The sequence below is a fragment of the Phalaenopsis equestris genome, unplaced genomic scaffold (assembly GCF_001263595.1).
Source record: "Phalaenopsis equestris unplaced genomic scaffold, ASM126359v1 Scaffold001343, whole genome shotgun sequence".
Classification (NCBI taxonomy): domain Eukaryota; kingdom Viridiplantae; phylum Streptophyta; class Magnoliopsida; order Asparagales; family Orchidaceae; genus Phalaenopsis; species Phalaenopsis equestris.
This window is the reverse complement of record NW_018165782.1, coordinates 187,502-200,179: the sequence shown is the minus strand read 5'-3', so window position 1 is coordinate 200,179 and position 12,678 is coordinate 187,502. Positions and strand designations below refer to the sequence as shown.

General features: G+C 36.6%; 1 protein-coding gene across 2 annotated transcripts in view; it reads left to right on the top strand.

Annotated features, from left to right (window-relative positions):
• Positions 1-573: 573 nt before the first annotated feature.
• The window catches only part of LOC110034064 (APO protein 4, mitochondrial), a 26,151-nt gene continuing 14,046 nt past the window's right edge, over positions 574-12,678 (top strand). Inside the window, exons 1-2 of one of the 2 annotated variants that reach the window (XM_020738312.1) lie at positions 574-754; positions 4,005-4,233. In XM_020738312.1, the coding sequence (XP_020593971.1) occupies positions 4,010-4,233 (224 nt within the window). In that variant the 5' untranslated portion in view covers positions 574-754; positions 4,005-4,009. Of the gene's footprint in view, positions 755-912; positions 998-4,004; positions 4,234-12,678 lie in introns of those variants that run through there. The other variant, XM_020738313.1, reaches the window with a different exon arrangement.

The following is a 12,678-nucleotide window of genomic DNA, read 5'->3' as shown; positions in this document are numbered from 1 at the left end:
TGAAAGAAGAAAGCTTTGACAATGATAAATGCCAAAGTGGAAGAAGTCCAAAGTACACAACGTAGGACGTGGTTGTGGACAAGAGAAATAAGAAATACATAAACAATGATTCCAACAACTTCATTAATAAAGATAGAAGTACAGACCAACAAACATTAAGAGGTCCCAAAAGAGAAAATTCACGACCAATATATGACAAATCAAATATTAAAGGTTGTAATTGTAAAAAAAATGATCATTATGTTGTCGAATGTAATTATCCGGAAAAAGTGAAGAAGAAAACCAACATTGTAGAAGATAATAGTAAGAAATAATAAACTTTAATAGTAGCATGCAAGGACATATAAAGACCGAACAAATATATGATATCTTGACACTAGTGCAAGCAATCACATGTGCGGAGAAAGAAACATGTTCGTATGTTTGAAATGCCAAAGTGTCTCATTTGGAAAATGTCTCAATTGGAGAAGAATATAAAATTCTAGTACGTTTGAAAAATGGAGGCCATCAATTCATCACAAATGTTTATTATGCACATAATATACCATCAAATATAATGAAAAAGAATTATGTAAATCCTCCTAAATAATTTGGTAATTCGGACCATTGGCCGGACTGGCCCGGCTCCACTGCAGGAGAGGGAGCGGGAAACGACGAGCCAGGGGGAGGAGAAATCACGCGAGATCCACGAGTCACAAGGGAGGTTACCCGATCTCGGTGGCCGCCGGCGAAGCTTCAAGTGTTGAATGGGAAGGTTTGATGCCCTAACTTCTTCTCTCATCTCTTTCCTGTTCCATCGTTCCCCAACCTTTTTTTGTTTTGTCTTCCCTCCGCCACGAATTTGCAGTGAGAGGGTTCTAGGAGCCCTTGATAAGCATCACTGTTCTCAGAATTGTCATTGCCTAACTGAGGAGATCTTCTTTTGGAGGTTACTGCCGGATAGGGTTTAATGCTTTCCTTTGTGTTGGCAGTAATTCGATTTTTAACAAAATTGGGGGTATTTTCCATATTCTTCTCAAGAACTTCGAATTATTTATTTGCATATTGTTCATTTTTGTTTAGATTGCTTGTTGCGGGCTTTTGATGTTAATGTTGAGCTTCATATTGTCCATTTTTGTTTAGATTGTGTGGCATTTTTTTTTTATGAACATATTAGAATGTTTTATATCTCATTGGTTTGTTAAGTACTGTTTTTAATCATAAGAATGAACCAATGAGTATTGGTGGGCACTATTTGGTTTCGTTCCTAACAGAACTATGTTTGGAATTGAATTAAATTGAACTACAAAAACAAAATTGAACTGCTTTTGGTTCGGTTTTCGATTTTGATAAAAAATTCTATGGCGATGTGGTTGTAAATATTACTGAATCAATGCATTAGGAATGGTTGTAAAGAATTATTTACGTGCATATATAAGTAAAAATCTATCAAACGAAGTATTAATAATTGATAAAGTTGGCATTTAAATTATAAATGAGTGTTCATTACTGTGTATTCTTTAATGATCTATTACTTATTCGCCAAATCAATTTGGTTCAATATTTTATGTTTATTCAAAATTCAAACTTAACGAAATAAAACAAAATCAATTTAATAGTTTTGGTTTTATTTGCTTCTTTGGTTCTAATGGTCTTTTTGTCCACTTATACTAATGAGTCACTATTGGTGAATTGATGAATCCCATTTGACGTGCGGAGGCATACTGCATTTTTGTGGGTTGTATCCTTATTGAGATGAATGATTTCATTTTTTTTATTCTCATTGGTGATTAACTTTTGTGGATGTTGGGGTTTGTGGTTGTTTTAAGTTATTTTGGTGGATATAGATTTTATATGAAATTGTCGAACAATTTGCATTAAAATTTAAATTTTTAAAGTTCACCTTTACTAGCTAGTAGCTACTATTGTATCACTAATTTCGTTGGGTTAGTAGGGTGCACTATGAAGTAGTTGATTTAGCACATTAAGCTTAATTAGCCACGTCTAAGTTTAGTTGGCATATTATTAAACATATAGAATTTTTTTTTTCATAATCAATTTAGGAGATTTGGAAGTTTTTTGGCTCACTAAACTCTTTAATATTATTTTTAAAACTAGAATGTTGCCTGAGAAGTAGAGGAAGAGTATTTAAGTCCCTATTTTTAAGCATAAGGATGCACAAGTGTGTACAAATTATAGAGGAATTAATTTAATGTGTCATACATTAAAATTATGGAGAGAGTAACTAAACATAGGTTAAGCCCTTATACAAAGATTTCTCATAATCAGTTTTTGATTTATGCTAGACAAGTCTACTATGAAAACTATGCATTTATTGAGAGGTTTGATGAAGAAGTACAGAGAGAGCAAGTAGGATCTACATATGATTTTTACTGATTTAGAAATAACTTACGATAAGGTTTCAAGAGAAGTTCATTGAAGAGAAAAAAAAGGTGTTGATATGACTTATATTCTAGTCATTAAAGATATGTATGCTAGAGCTGTTACTTGTGTTCGAACAAAAGCAGGATTGACCAAGTATTTTCTTATTTTAGTTGGATTACATAAGGGATTGACTTTGAGCCCATATCCTTTTGCTTTATTTTTGGATGCTCGTACTGGACATTTATAGGAGGATGTACCTTGGTGTATGCTTTTTGCTGATGATATCCTTCTTGTGGATAAGACTAGAAAAAAGTTTAGGAAAAAACTTGATTTATGGAGGTCTACATTAGAGTCTAAAATCCTTCGTTTGAAATTATCTAAAACTGTATAAGTGGAATGAAATTTTAGCAATCGTAGATATAGTGCTAGAGTTGTAACTTTGGGTGATCAAATCATTATAAAGTATGAAGGTTTTATATATCTCAGGTCTATTGTTCAAAGTTATGGTGATATGGATGTGGATGTTATTAGTAGAATTCAATTTTGTTGGTTAAAGTGGAGGAATACATTGGGCCTTTGTGTGATATAAATATATCCCTTAGACTTCAAGGAAAAATTTATAAGATGGTAGCGGGAACTTCAATGCTTTATGGTGCAGAATGTTGGCCTTTAAAAGAGAAGCGTAAAACTAAGTTAAGTGTTGCTGAGATAATAATGTTTAGATGGATGAGTGGCTTGACACTTAGGACAAAATGTGAAATGAATGTGTCCATGAAAAGATTGGTGTGGATCTAGTGGCAAAAAAGATTACAGAGAGTTGTCTTAGATGGTTTGGTCACTTTAAATGTTGACCATCTGATGCTCCGATTAGGATGGTAGGTGCTTTAAATTTGATTTATGCTAAGAAAGGTAGAGGTAGACCTAAAAAGATGTGGATATGTTGTATTAAAATGATCTTAATTTATTATAATTAAATGAAAAATGACACTCAATAGAACACATTAAACGTCTTAGATTGTTTGTTCACAATTTTTTTTAACTTGAGGGTCACTATGCTTTAAAGTTTATATGGTTGTGATGCAGATTTTGAGAGGTAAATTCCAATTATTACCCCCTCAGTATAATTAATAAGGCCACATGTGTCCCTTTATATTTTGTATGTGAGTTGCCACGTGTCCGTTTATATTTTGTGTGTGTGCGCGTGCTATAAACTTATAATACCATTACAGTCTTTAGGATTATCAAGGTATTTAAGTTGGGCATAACCCAAGTCACATGTTTTGACATTGCTAGTATTTTTCTTTGCTAAACAATTACTTAGCAATGATACAATGTTCTGTGTAGTGAATGTAGTCTCTCTCCCTCTCTCTCTCTCTCTCTCTGTGCACGCACGCCCATGTGTATGTGTGGGTGTGGGTGTGCAGGCGTGAGCGCGCGCGTACGTAACTGTTTCAAGTCATTTTCTCCCTTTGTTTTCGTTGATATTTTCATTAACTATCATATTCTGAGGAGGTTTATCATCGTTTAATTTGATCTTTTTGCATAAAGGTCCTTCTCATGAGAACTCAATTTAATATTTGTATTTTTAACCTTTTTCTTCTGAGGCATTTGATTTAAGTTGTATATTGTATTGCCTTCAGGTTGCATGACATTTGGAGAGATGAATAGGGTCATGAATTTAAGATTTTATAGTTCAAAAGTTGAATGGAAGAGGCTAAGACCTATGATTCTAAAAAGAATTAGGAACCGGGCTGGAGATTATCCTGTAAAAAGCATGATTCCCGTTGCGGAAGATGTTCTTGAAGCAAGAAAGCTTTTAAGAGTTGGTATTTCTGTCCTCCTTAAATTTATACCGGTCAAATCATGCAAGTAAGTGGAAACAATTTTTGAATTCTTGATCTATAACCATCAATGCTTTATTTTTAGGGCATTTACATACATACCACACAATTCTTATATATTTGCATTTTTAACACATAAACTTCCATATGTACATGCATAACACTCAAATTTTAACATCATATAAAAAATATCACTCACACTAACTTTTAAAAGTGAAACACGGGTTTATAATACCAAAGTGTTATAAATATAAATATCAAACTTTAGGTGTGATATTTGTAAATATATAAGAACTGTAGGATATTTATATAAATTTTCCTTAACTTTTTAGTTTTGCTAATGCCTTGTTACAAACATTTGGACGAATTTGGCATGCCCAAGATGAGGTTGGCAGAACTTTAGTGAATTGGCCTCATGATTTGTTTATGCCTACTCATTTAAGGCTTAATAGCTACTCTCAATTTGTCAGCGATTTCACCTACTTAGGTTAATGATTTCTTTATACGAGTTTGTTATGAAACCAAATTATTTGTCACATAAAATTCTAGTGAAATTAGGTTATATGCCTTATGAATTTTACAACAAGTAACCATTGAATCTTGTTATACATATTGATACCAGAGTTAACCCAAACCACAATAAAAATGTGAATATTATTGCTAAACTTTCAAAGGTTACAACGAAAACTCTTCAAAACAAGAATAAAACAACACAAAACACACAAACAACTCTAAGATGAAAGCGAGAGGGGTAAACACTGGCTGGACAACAGGTGGGATGACTGGCTCGCTGGTGTGACAGCAAGAGGAGAGGCTAGAGGGGGTGAAGACAACAGCAGGATAAGGTGGAGGGTTTGCGGCAATAGCTGGGGGAATTGGAGAGGGTTGTGGCAGGTCTTGCTGGATTGGAGGGCTGTAAGGGCAACTGGAGATGTGGAATTGAATGCGACAACAACATGTGAGATGGAATGTGATTACGACAACACTCGGGGCTAAGAAATGGGTTGGCGGTAATAGCAGGAGGGCATGGAAATGAATAGCGGCAACAGGAAAGTGGGGTAGTAGCTGCCGGCAGGGAAAGTGGGAGAGGGCTAGCGCTCATGCGGATGGACAACAAACAGGTAAGAGGGAGTAGGTAAAGGATAACTATCGCCACGGGAACGAATTACAACCAGAGCAACACTCAAATCCTTGGAGAATATGAAAACCTCGGACAAGTTACAACTGAAATACATTCTCACATTCATATACAATTCTAGACGGGAAAACAACTACTGACGTTAAGCCGAACAAAAACCTCCAAAGAAAAAACTAATCTTATGAAATAAAATAACACACACACAAAGCAAAAACTAATCTTATGTATATATATATATATATATATATATATAAAAGTGAACGACAACAGGATATAGCACATCGGTTGGTTGTGAATGTCACGTCGATTTCCACTGCTTCAATTTACGTCGTTGGCTTTGTCTGGCTTAAGAGCTCGTATTTGTCGGGCTGCGTTGTGCGTCGTCGTCGTGTCTGACAAAGCTTGTGACTTCCGTTTGACAGCTACCGCGACTGTTTCTGCTCGACAACTCCTGCAATTTTGTTTCTGCCACTACTTTCATCTTTTGTGCAAACAACTCGGTTTCCTCCTTCGCTCTGCACAGTGACTTGTTCGGTTGCGCTGTCTGCTGCACTCGGATGGGCACTCAGATGGAGCAGAGTTACGCAGGTGCTATGTCTGTGAGTTCGGAGCCTGATTTTTGTGTTGACAATTCCCTCAATGTTCCACATTTTTTTCACGAGGTTCTTGAAGGTGGTGGGGATCACACTTTTATTAAAAAGCTTGGTAAAAAAAAAGAAAGTCTGCTCTTATTTTTACTGAAATTGAAACCAATACTCTCACGTCTTCTTGGCGCTTTGCTCTTGTGAGAAAATTCTTTTATGGAAACCCAAAACTTGAGATCATCAGAAAAAATTTTGAGGCTATGAAGCTATTGGGCAGTTGAAATATTGGATTACTTAACGGTCGACATATACTTATTTAACTATCTCATGGTGTCGATTACGCTCATATATTTTCTTGAAAATTTATCAAGATTGACAACCATTTTATGAAAATTCTGAAATGGACCGTCGATTTTGATCCAAAAGCGGAGTCCCCTATCATTCTTGTTTGGATAAAGTTTCCGGGGTTAAAATTACATATGTTCAACTTGAAAATTCTTCACTCCTTAGCAATTGCTTACGGTAAGCCTCTCAAGGTTGATATTTGTTGACCTCACTTTTGGTTGAGGTTTAATTTTTCTCTTTAGTAGCCTAAGTTCTAGCCATAGGACTTTTCTGTTGACTATTCTTAGAAGACTATAAAAGAACCCCCACCTTTAGAAATTCTAAACTTCTATTTGCTCAACTTGAAGTTCCACATATTGGTCATAACCTTTAGCACTTAGTAGGTGGGGTCAATATAGAGGAGCTCAAGATGAGTTTCCATAGGGCTGCTTGACTTTAGGGCTGACCCTGGGTGTTGGTCTGGAGTTGTTTCACATACTTGCACTCACTGTTACTCACTTTCACCCCCATTCACTCACAACCCGAAACCCAAACTTGTTGACTTTCATCACTTGATCTTTTGGGAGACTCATGTAGATGGTCTCCTAGACTCTCTAGCACTAAGCTAGGATTTAGCTAGCACCAGTACATAGAAGACCCAAATAGAGATTCTATTGGTCCGTGGCTCAAATCAGGATAGTTGACACCTCAATCTCACCAATTATCCAATTCAGTTTTTTGTCCCCGAAACCAATTTAAACTCTTCAATTGACCTAAATTTGATCTCAATTTGCCTCAATTTGAATCCTAAACTCTTCATAACGATCCTACACATCAAATTGGACCTTTAATTGGCCTTGGTCAAGCCTCAATTTCACTCAATTTCGACCCACATTCAAAATCCCCAAATTTGCCCTCAAATTGGTTATGACCCCAAATTCAACCAAATTAAATACCCAAGTCCCAAAATTGACACTCGATATATGATTTGCCCTCAAATTGGTTATGACCCCAAATTCAACCAAATTAAATACCCAAGTCCCAAAATTGACACTCGATATATGATTTGCCCTCAAATTGGTTATGACCCCAAATTCAACCAAATTAAATACCCAAGTCCCAAAATTGACACTCGATATATGATTTGCCCTCAAATTGGTTATGACCCCAAATTCAACCAAATTAAATACCCAAGTCCCAAAATTGACACTCGATATATGTTGAAAACTCTTTATAACATTCCCCTAAACCATTTTGAACCATCAATTTGAACCTAACCCAACCTAAGCCCAAGTCTAACCCAACGCCCCAAATTGACTAAGTGACCAAAATCTACCAAATTGACAATTCCAATCAACTCAAAATCACTTCAAATATTTTCTAGACTTCTCATGAAAACCATTTACACCATTCTGATCAATTGAGTTCGAACCAAAATTTTGACGGAAGTCGAATTTGACACATTTTCTGACCCGATTATCGACGAGGTTGTCCAAACAACCCCGGATGACAAAACGGATTGCGCCGACGCGTCCGGAACGTAGATTTATCCTAAGGGAGATGTTTATTTTATGACGATGGCGTGTCTAGGAGAAAATGCACAAAATGAAGTATATTATAATAATAATATTATTATTATTACTATTATTATTATATAACTTTTTTTCCCTCCCTAAAATCCTAAATCCCTAGATTTATCTCTCGCTCGGTCTGCCTCTCCCCGTCTCCCGTTCGCACGCCCGACCGAACCCCTCTCTCTCCCTCATCTCCTTTGCGCACGGCAGTCGCCCATCCCTTATCCCTTATCGTGATCTTCTGCTCCTTTGCGACTCCTCGAGCTGCCCGCATGGGGAGCGTCTTGCTCCGCTCGGCTCTTCGAGCCACACGCGATGGGGAGATTTCTCCCCATCTCCTTTCCCTCTTGCCTATAAGAAACCCCATTTTGGGGAGGTTTTGTCTAGTTGAAATTACTTGAGAAAGGGCAGGTGCTGTCGGATTGTTTCTAGAGCTTATCTTGTTTTTCTTGTGTGCTCAACGCCAAGTGGTAACATCTTCTCTTTTTCTCTTCTTTAGCCATTTGACGTGGTGCTTCTCTTTCACGCTGAAATTTTTTCTGACGCCTTTATTTGGATGATTGAGAGTCAAAAAGAAAAAAGAAAATTGAGGTTTTTTTAATCCTAGGTTGGTGGATTTATAGTTGCATGCTAGGTGTTTGTTGAAATGGTGCAGGGAAATTTAGTTTATCATATTTGCATCAAAGTTAGTGGTGAGACATTTGAATCCTTCCTTGATGCACCTTATGCAAATCCTCATTTTTAAAATCTGAAATTTTGGTGGCTTGTTCGTGAAAATCTGAAGCTATTGGGTGCTCTCTTTGCAAAATCTGAAATTGTTGGGATATTTATTTTTTAAAATTTGAAACTTGGGTGCCCTCTTTGCAAAATCTGAAATCATTTGGGGGCCTTGTATCGTTCCCTACTGTTGCCCTCTTATTTTGGAACATGTGCAAATGATGATATTTACTGTTGAGGGTTGTTAAAACTCTTGCTTCGGGGCTTCGTTTTGTTTCTCTGCTTCCTGGTATTCTCCTGTTCAAACTGTATGTATGAGACTATGTTTATTCTTCTCCTCTGCTGAAGTTAAAAAAAAAAGAATATATGCATGTTTGGGGCGTTCAATTTGGCTCCCCATGGCTGTCTTCCTTCGCTCGAGGTGCATGTTATACCTTGGTGAATACCTTATGGCTTGCTGATTTGGTTTTCTTCTTGTATGCTTTTCATCATTTGTGGTTTTATAGCTTGACGACTTGGTTCAAAGAAGCTTTCTTTACATGTTATACATTCTTTGAAAGCTATGGAGTTTGTAGAAATCCAAAATTTCAATGCTTTTGTTTATGAAAAATCTGGAATTCAAAAAAAGAAATGTGTTCAGAAGTGGTTTTATAAAAATCTGAATCAATTCGTGAAATTCTGAAGCTGTTAGTGTTCGATTTGAAAAATCTGAAATTTTGGGTGTTGTATTTGTTAAATTTTGAAAAATTTTGGTTTGCTCATTTGTAAAAGTCTGAAAATTAGGTGTTAAATATGTGAATACATGAGAGTTGGGTGCTATGTTTGTAAGTGAAATTTTTATTTTTTAGTGAAATTGTATTAAAAAAAAATCTGAAAGTTTTGGAGGTCTTGATTTGTAGCATAAGGTTCCTATGTATTTTCATATCTCACATGCAAGCTTCTATATTTACATACACATGGCTTTGATGCTTTTTGGACCCATGCATGAATATGCCTATTTCACTAGGAAGAAAGAGAAGAGTTTACATATAGGCCACCTAGCTCTCATGTACTTGCATATCTAACATAAATATTTTGAAGGATGAGGAATTGGATGACATGTATGAATGTCTATGTTGGGGCTCTTAACCATCTTGTTTTATGGAAGTATGGAAATTCATATGAGTATTCGTTTTATGGAAATCATGAGATTTGATTTGCTGGCTTCGGTTTTGCCCTTGCATTGGGCTTGGTTTTGTCTTGTGACAGCTCGGTTTTGCCTTGAAATGACTCGGTTTCAGCGGTATTGAGCCCAATTTTAATGAAACATATGTCTTGGTTTGGGTTTGAAGTTTGGAGCCTTGTGTTGCTTCTCCGACAGTCCCTAACCATGAGCCCTTTATCCATTGTGGCTCCTTTATTTGTGCAGCGGTTTGATAGTCCTCTTATTGCTCCTACCCGAGAGCCCTATTTGTGTTTGTTGGCCCCTTTGTGCACCCGTTTGGTGTTTGCTTTGTTGTTCCTACCTGTGAGTTTGATTTGTTACCCCTCTTTGTTGCCCTTGGCCGTGAGCATTTATATGGATTTCATGTGTGGTGTCAGGTTCATATTTCATTGGAAACTCTCAAGTTTGAAGTGGAATTGAGTGACTTTAATATTTCCAAGGTGAGATACTTCAATTACTTGTTACTTGAAGAAATTTGAATGCCCCTCTCGAGGAGTAACTTGTCAGATGTTCGGAAGTGTTTTAGAGCCCAATTCTGCGGGCCAAGTTGATTGCGATATAAAATAAAAATAAAAAGTGAAAGAGGAGGAATAATCTTTTGATATTTGGGAAAATTCGAGAATAGTTTGGAGATTTTTTAATCGTGTCTTTTGGGGATGTCTCTTGACTAGTGTGTATGAGTGTGCTCTATTCCTTTACCCTTCGAGAAAGTCCCGTTAGTCGGATGTTTTAGGCTAACCCTCCTGTCGCCTTGGCTTTTCTTTTATAAATTTGTTTTGGAGGTGCGTTAGCCTCCTTTCTTTTTCATTTCTTTTTTTTAAGTTTGTTTTCCTTACTTCTTGGTTCAGGTTTTAGGTGCTTATGTCCGATACATAAATACGCATGTATAGTCTTTTGCTATATGTAACACCATTAAGCAAGGTCGCAAGCAGATTGGTTTTTTTTTTGGGCTTAGAGCGGTGATGACAAATGTACAACGGTGATAGAGCGGAATGATATTTCATGCTACGACATCAGACCCAATTCTGGGACCCGATGAACCGTAGGATGATAAAATCATTCATCGACACAAGACTAGCGGGGGGTCTGTACTTTCTTAGGTTGTTAGCGGTCCCACGCCCGACGACGTGATCGGCTCATGAACAATTATAATTTTCAAAACTGATAAGAACATACTTGATAATAATAGATACAATATTTATAAAAATATTTTTTATCACAAAATTGATATAACTTCCTTTTGTATGTCTGAAATTCATGTGCATGTTAAAGTATAAATTTTATATATATTGTAACTTGGTTGTCCACTTGTTGATTTCCAATGTAGGGCTAAGAAGTACCCTCCTAAGTTGAGTTTAGTAGGACACCCTTCTCGTTGAGTGGCGGGCTCTATACATCCGGGTGACCGATGGTAGCTTTCGACGTCCCTCAAGTACAAATATATGATATCTGAGCCTAGCCTCGACCCAGTGCTTGCGATTTTCTTGCTCCGGATTTTTGGTGTGATTTTATTTGAACTTTTGGTAAAACACTCGTGGTCTTTTTCCGGGATGTTCCCATGCTTTTGGTGATTTTATTTAAGTCGTCATTTGTTGTTGTTGCTTCGAGATTTTTGTTGTGAGTCGTTTGTCGATTTTCTCGTGTTTTCTTTCATCATGGGTCATTTGCCGCTCTTTCTTGAGTTTTCCAGATGATATATTTTTTGTTGATACAATGCATTTTAGTATACTTACACATGCTACTGTTTCTTTTACACACTATAACTTAGAGTAGGAGGCCAGTAGTTTGTTCTATAGGAGGTACCTGACAGCAGATCGTTGACTTAACAATCGCATGTACACTTAAAATTAACATCGAACTCAAAGGTGCTACGATGAGGAACTTGGAACTAGTATTGTGGGCAACACGACCATCTTCAACAGCAGAATATGTCTACACCCGCTAACCCACTCCTTAGAATTAAACAACAAGCCATAGGATTTCGAGGTTATTTGCTTTTGCAACATAAATTATCAACTTTTCTTTAGGCCTTTGTACAACTCTGCTGTACAATCTAAGCCCTAACTCGTCTTAGGATTCCGAAGTTGTCGTTCGTTACGACCTAAATCCTTACATGTTCCAAGCTATTTGTGTGATCGTTCCACACTGTTGACCTCACTTTTGGTTGAGGTCTAGAAACTTCTTTAGTAGCCTAGGTCTAGCCATAGGACTTTCCTATTGACTAGTTTTAGAAAACTAGAAAATGTACCCTCACCATTAGAAATTCAAAACTCTTCTCTTTACTCAACTTGAAATTCCACATATTGATCTTAGCCTCTAGCATTTAGTAGGTAAGATCATTATGAGGGAAACTCAAGAAGAGTTCCTATAGGGCTATTTGGCCTTAGGATTGACCCTGGGTGTTGACTTGGAACTAGGGTACACCATATCTTCACAATACATTGGTTTATGACTCATTTAGAATGGATATTTATCCAATTCTACTTGAAATGCCTAACTTGTGCCTTTTATCCCTAGGCACCTCCAATTTGCCTGACTGCCCTTGGGACCCAAATTTGGCCAAAATTGTTAAATTTTACCAAAATACTCAAAATTAATCAAAACTTATTTCAAACACCTTGAATACATCCAAATTTTCCAAAATTTACAAAAATTTCCAAAAATGGCCAAATTACCAAGATACCCCCTCCATGACCCAAAAATCCAAAAATTTCAAAAATTTCTAAAAAATCTCAATAAATCTAAAATACTCCCAATTTCATTTTGTCCAACTACACCATGGTCCAATTTGGTCAATTTGACCATTTTTGATAAAACCCCCAAATTAGCCTCAATATTGGCTAACACCCCAAATCTCAACAATTGAATGCCTTAGATCTCAAATTGGCATCCAATTTTTGTTGAAAATCCTTTATAAGGTCATTTGTGACCA